The sequence below is a fragment of the Neophocaena asiaeorientalis genome, unplaced genomic scaffold (genome assembly GCF_003031525.2).
Source record: "Neophocaena asiaeorientalis asiaeorientalis breed wild unplaced genomic scaffold, Neophocaena_asiaeorientalis_V1.1 scaffold45, whole genome shotgun sequence".
NCBI classification, from domain to species: Eukaryota; Metazoa; Chordata; class Mammalia; order Artiodactyla; family Phocoenidae; genus Neophocaena; species Neophocaena asiaeorientalis.
In genome coordinates this window covers 12,413,578-12,419,851 of record NW_020174642.1, presented here as the reverse complement: position 1 = coordinate 12,419,851, position 6,274 = coordinate 12,413,578, and the positions used below count along the sequence as shown (strand labels likewise).

General features: G+C 62.6%; 1 protein-coding gene across 2 annotated transcripts in view; it reads left to right on the top strand.

Annotated features, from left to right (window-relative positions):
- The first annotated feature begins 1,009 nt into the window (after positions 1 to 1,009).
- Positions 1,010 to 6,274, top strand: part of POFUT2 (protein O-fucosyltransferase 2) — an 11,688-nt gene continuing 6,423 nt past the window's right edge. The window contains exons 1-4 of one of the 2 annotated variants that reach the window (XM_024758296.1): positions 1,010 to 1,191; positions 2,522 to 2,772; positions 4,700 to 4,844; positions 5,433 to 5,543. In XM_024758296.1, coding sequence (XP_024614064.1) covers positions 1,061 to 1,191; positions 2,522 to 2,772; positions 4,700 to 4,844; positions 5,433 to 5,543 — 638 coding nt within the window. In that variant the 5' untranslated portion in view covers positions 1,010 to 1,060. The remainder of the gene's footprint in view (positions 1,192 to 2,521; positions 2,773 to 4,699; positions 4,845 to 5,432; positions 5,544 to 6,274) is intronic. The other variant, XM_024758297.1, reaches the window with a different exon arrangement.

Below are 6,274 nucleotides of genomic sequence, written 5' to 3'. Positions count from 1 at the left end.
GCCCAGCAGTGTGGGCAGTGCACTCCTGGGCAGCGATGGAGGAGAGGGGCCGGCTGCCTTTGGCCACTTGTGGCCCTGTGTGGCTGCAGCGCTGTGGGCACCCGGCGAGGAGGGCCGGGCAGGGAATCCCACCTTGCAGGCCTCTGTGCTCTCCGGGGTGAGGGAAAGGCCCTCCCTTTCCCGGGGGGTTGCATACAGGCCACCCATCCTGGAGAGAACATGTAGGTCTGTAAGGGGGTATCTTCAGTCTTGTCCAAGGATGGAATGTGGGTTTTGTTTGTGTCCCTGGAGAGGGGAACTCAGGGTGCTGGGGGGTTGCACACTGGAGGCTTCTGGACTTCCCAGAGCCCCCGTGGTGGTCTTTCCCGGGCCAGGGGGCTGTAGGGGCCTTGGTCTGGTCTGGTCTGTGGCGAGCGAGCAGGTGTGGAAGCTGGTTTCGGTCTGCATCCTGCCCCCCAGCGCCCCCATCAGAGAGTGAAGCCCTGACAGGCAAGGTGGCTGCACTGGCTGGAGTCGCTGGGACCCATCCGTCGGGCGGGCCTGCCGGATCGGCGGCTCAAGTAACCCACCTGTCCAGCCGTGCGGGCCTGGGTCAGCCCTCTGGCTTGCCCTTCCGCAGCCCGCACGCTGACCCTGTGCGCGTCTGCCGCGAGGGGAAGCAGCGGAGCCCAGGCGGAGGCCCGCGCGGCCCGCAGGTGAAGGTGTCTGCGCCCCACGCCGCGTGGCCCCGCCCTCGGCGCCAGCCCCGCCCCAGCCTGTACCCGGCGCGGCCCGCAGGAGGAGACGCCCGCGCAGCCCCGCCCCCGTCTCGGCCCCGCCCACATCCCGGCCCAGTCCACCAGCCCATCAATCCCGCCCCCGCCCCTCGGTCGGGCCCCGCCTCAGCCCCCAGCGGCTCCGCCCGTTCTGCCGCAGCAACGCCCCGACTCGGGATCAAGCAGGACTCGTGCCCTAGGTGGGCCCCTTGGCGTTGCCGTGGTACAGACGACGCTCTCCACGAGGGCGGGCTGCACTTCCGGGGCGGGGCACGGCCAACGGAAGTACGTGACCGCCCGGGGCCATGGCGGCGCTCGGCGTCTTCTGCTTGCTCCTCGGGGCGGTATCCTGGCCGCCGGCCTCGGCCTCGGGCGAGGAGTTCTGGCCAGGCCAGTCGGCAGCCGACATCTTGTCGGGGGCGGCGTCCCGCAGACGGTAAACGTTCTCGGCTGGGCCGGTGGGCAGGGACCCGGCGAACCGGGAGGCGGGGCTCGGAGGGCCGGGAGGCGGAGCGGTGGAGCCTCGCTGTCCCCTCGCCTCTCGGGACCCCTGGCCTGGGGCCGCGAGCCCCCCGGAGGGGCAGGCTGCAGGTCCGCGCAGGCCGGGGGCGCCTGTTACACGAGGCGGGCCTTGCCTGGAGTTCGAGGAGCCCCCGAATCAGATGTTCGAATGGGGCGGTTCTTAAGAAAGCCCAGCTTTGTTTACCTGCAGGAGAATATCCGTCCCATCCAGGTGTTGGTTGTTTCATAGATAAGTCTCAGGGATAAGAGACAAGCGTCAGTGCCATTCAGCAGTTACTGAGGGCTTGACCGAAAACAGACTGCTGGGTGCGGGATGTCAAGATGGTAGATAGGCCTCTTTCTGGCAGGCTTGGGGGATTGGAGGCTCAAGCCAGGGATCACAGCATGGCCTCGTTTGCAGTAACGGAGTTGCAGAGAAGGGGGCGGTGAGGACATAGCAGAAGCTGAGGTCTCCTGCCTGGGGCTTGTGTAGAGAAGTCTTGCTTTACATAGGGCAGCCGTTCTCAGAGTGTGTCCAGGGATCCCTGACGTGCCAGGCCATTTTCGTAGAAAGGCCTTTTGCCCACACTCTCTCGAGAGTTTACTGTGGAGATTTACCAGAGACAACCTGGCCTGTGCTACCATAACATAGGGAATGAAGAAGCAGACGAGAGAACCCAGCAATCACCAGACCAAAAAGAGATTTTTGCAGAAATTAAAAACAGTGCCACTCTTGTCCCTCATGAGTTTTGTCTTGGAAAATATACTTATTTTTCATTTGGAAATTTGGAAATACTAATGATAAAGGTAATACGTTTATTTTTTGTTATTTTTAAGGGAATTCATAAATACTTTTCTAAAGTTCTTGCTTTAAATTCTAAATCAGGAATCATCGATAGATTTAACCCACATAAACAGTAGCCTTTAGGGTCCTCGGTCACCGTTAAGAGTGAGCAGGGGTCTGTAGACCAAGAGGTTTGAGAAGCCCTGGAGGGTGAGCGCTCAGATTCTGGCTGCAAGACTCCGCTGGTCTTAGCTGTGAATTATTGCTGGTGGTTAAACGGATGCTGAGATGTCTTCTGCTCCTACTTGCGGGCTCTTTAAGTGACTGGTCCCCTGGAAACGGGTGGGCCGCTGCCTCCACACTACAGACCAGAAGCTACTGACCGTGTCTGGAGTCGGGCGCTCGGCCGTGGACGTGGGGTGTTGGGTTTTCTGTGCGGAGCCCCGGCCCTGCAGAAGCAGTCTCCCGCCCTCCCTGCCAGGTATCTTCTGTACGACGTCAACCCCCCGGAGGGCTTCAACCTCCGCAGGGACGTGTACATCCGGGTCGCCTCCCTCCTGAAGACTCTGCTGAAGACTGAGGAGTGGGTGCTGGTACTGCCCCCCTGGGGCCGCCTCTACCACTGGAAGAGCCCCGACATTCGCCAGGTCCGGATTCCCTGGTCCGACTTTTTCGATCTTCCAAGTCTCAGTAGGAACATCCCCGTCATGGAGTACGAACAGTTCATTGCAGGTGAGGCGGGCGGCGGTCCTGTAACTGGGCCGCGCGGGCGTTGGCCTGGGCGTGAACGTCAGGCCCGGCCGAGCCCTCGGCCAGCGGGGCCGTCTCCTCTTGGCCCTTTGCTCTGCCTAGGGGCCCTGCTTCCATTTCCCCTGCTCCCGGCGATTTTGACCTTTCCATAGTTTTTCTAGGGAAATAGATCTGAAGCATGTGAGCCATGTGTCCCCTTGCCTCTGAGAACCCCGGCCGCCTGGTGAGCTGGAGCTGTGGTTGGGGGGGGCAGGACCACAGGCCTCCCCCGCGCAGGCCAGGCTGTTCTTACCTGAAGGAAAACACGCTGTGTGCGCCGCGTTGGCTGGGTGCTGGAGGAGACGTGTGACCGCACATCCTGTCTCGTGGTTCTGGACAGCCTTCTCATTTTAATGTTTTTGAGAGGAAAGGGTTGAAGATTTCCTAGAATGAAGGTACTTAGAACTCACTGTTGCTTTATTTAGAAGATATAAACAGTCAGGGACACCTCTGCCCAGATCCCTGGAGCAGCCCGGGAGAGCGAGTCACAGTTCCCGAGTGGCGGTCTTCGCGCTTCTGCTGTGCGAGGGCCTGGCGCCCTGAGCGTCGCTGCTGCCCCCGAGGCCAGGCCCACACGTCCTCCTTGTCAGGTTCTGTTCTCACCACACCGCAGACCCTGTCCCGCGGGGACGTTCTCCGCGTGGGGCTCCGCTGTGGCTGCAGGGCCACCGGATGACCTGCTGCCGTCCGCACTCCTGCTGGGGAGGCAAACCCTGAGGCTGGGGAGCAACCTTCCTGACCAGACTCAGCCCGGGAAGCAGGCTCTGCCTCGTCTGCGCGGGCCCTGGCGCCTCGGCCACGAGGGGTGCTTAGTGACTGCAGACGGCTGTCATCCCTGCCGCTCTGCAGGCCGTGTCCCTCGGGCCGGGCAGTGGGGGTGGGGACCGAGCCCCCGGGTGACACTGTGGAGGTGGCAGACCCGCCTTGACCAGCCCAGGTTTACCGCTGCGGAGGGGACGGGCATGGGGCGTCACACCCGGAAGGCCTCCAGGCCGGCGTCTCAGCCCCGGTGTTGCATCCCCCCCGCCCCGCCGTAGGAGGCCCAGAGCCCGGGCCTCGTTCCCAAGCCAGAGAGAGTGTGGACGAGACGCTGGCTCACTCGCTGTGGCTCTCTCGTCAGTGCGCTCCGTCGTTGCACCTGTGAGCACATCTTCATTTGTCGCTGAGTCGTGGCTGGGAGGCTCCAAGTGTGGGAGGAGCAGTGGGTGAGAGGGACACAGGCCACGGCTCTCCGGGGCCTCCTGTTGGGGGCGGGGGCAGAGCATAAGTGGCGGGGACACGCAGCGCTCGCGGCAGTGACCAGAGCCTCAGGACGAGAAAGCAGGAAGGGGTGTGGAGTGTTGGGCGGTGGCTTTGGACTGGGAGGGCATCCTTTTTGGGGAGATGCAGTTTGAGTGGCCTCACGGGTCAAGAACGCGCCCCGGAGGGGATGGCCCAGGCGGGGCAGCCATTCAGGGGTCCCGGGGAAGGAGCACACCCCCATGGGCTCCAGGCATCACGGGGGGGCAGCTGCAGGAGAGGAGAGAGGCAGAGCGAGGGCAGCCTGCAGCCGTCGTGGGGACTGGCCCCGCCCACGGCCACGTGGGGGTGTGGCTGGAAAGAGAAGGGGGCCCAGGCAAGGCCGGATGCTGTAAGAGGTTGGGGTGCTGAGCGGCCCAGAGGAGATGCTGGCTCCTGGACAGCCCCCCCAGGCAGCCCTCCCGTCCCCTGAGGGACCCCCGTGTCCCGAGGTCACTTGTTCCATCATCTCTGCTTTTATGAGCTTCCTCCAGGCCTGTCTGGGAGGACGGTGGCGTTAGGTACAGTTCTCCTCTGTATCACCACCGTGTGTGCTGTGGCCACCGTTACTGTCGGTCCTTGTCTCCTGCAGAGTCCGGCGGGCCCTTCATCGACCAGGTCTATGTCCTGCAAGGTTATGCAGAGGGCTGGAAGGAGGGGGCCTGGGAGGAGAAGATCGACAGCCGGCCCTGCATCGAGCCACCCCTTTACTCGCAGGACAAGCACGAGTATTACAGGTACCACCGCGTTTGGGGACTCAGGCTGGTTTAGAAATCCCTGGCTGAGACACACTTACCTTTTCCCGTGTTGTTTAACGCGCTTGAACGTGGTCGTGGTGCTGTTGTCACCCCAGACTGAGCTGCCGTCGGAAGAGCTGCCTGTGGAAGTGCTGCTGTGTCCTCCCCAGCCCCGCCCAAAGCGCTCCCCACACGGGGACCAGAGTACTCTGGTTCTAGACCTGGAGCAGCTCCGGAGCTCCTGAGAGCACAGCTGCTTTAAGGACAGTTACTGCCAAACCTGGCCCTGGCCCGTAAGCGTTTGTTCCGCCGGGCTGCTTCCGGGCCGCCCCTGCTTTCCTGTCATTGTACCGTCCAGGTTCCTGAAGACAGCTTCCGTGGTCTCATCAGATCACATGAAATTTGTGGTTTCTTTAAAGATTTCCACAAGGTCACTACCTGTGATCACGACCAATAAGTTGTGAAAACTTACTGGTGAACTAAGAGAACTAGCTGAGTTTATCCAGATCAGGCCGTGCATCCAGACTTCACTTACTGCCCTCGGAAAAAGAACCACACTAACCGGGTGCCGTGGGTCTTGTTTTCCAGAGGATGGTTTTGGGGTTATGAAGAGACGCGCGGTTTAAACGTTTCCTGTCTGTCTGTTCAGGGGTCGGCTTCCATCATCGCCCCTGTGCTCTTAAGAAACACGTCCGCACGGTGAGTGTGTGGTCTCTGGGTGATGGCTGGTGCGAGGGCACGTGTGTGAGCGTGTGTGTATGTGCCTGTGCTCCGTCCTGCCGGCTGGCCCGCGGGCGTCGTTGGAGGGTCAGACCTCAGCCACCCCCCACCGCTGCCTCTCGAGCCGGGGGGGCCGGCAGTTGGGCTCCAGGGGAGCCCCCAGGCGGGGCGGCCGTGGCTGTCCTCCTCCTGGTGCTGCTTGGAGCGGCTGTGTTTCTGAGCCTCACGACAGGGGTCTCTGGTCCCACCCCTGGTGGGCAGTGGAGTTGGATTTACACCCGGATCCTGCCCTGGGGTCCTGTCGAGGTGGTGGGGTGAGCCGGGGCCTGCTGGATGCAGCAGGGTGTGAGGATGGGCGTAGGGGAAGGGGGCGGGCAGTAAGAGAGGGGCAGGGATGAGGGCCGTGGGGTCGTGAGGCTGCAGCAGGGGGAGGGCCGGGACAAGAGCGGGACCAGCGGGGCCAGGAGGGTTTTGAAGTGACCACTGAGTGACCAGGGCTGGGACGGCAGCCCAGAGCTGGCCTTGGAGGTTCTGCATGGGCGAGGAGTGCTTTCCCTCGGGACCAGCCCTGAAATCAGGCTCTCTCACCGGCCTCCTCGAAGGCTGAGCTGTGAGTGGTCAGAGGAACAGCTCGGGCCTCTCCTGGACACACCGCCCTGGCGGCTGCTCCCGGCCTCGCGTGTCGGGAGTGTGTCTGCGTGGCCGGTTCC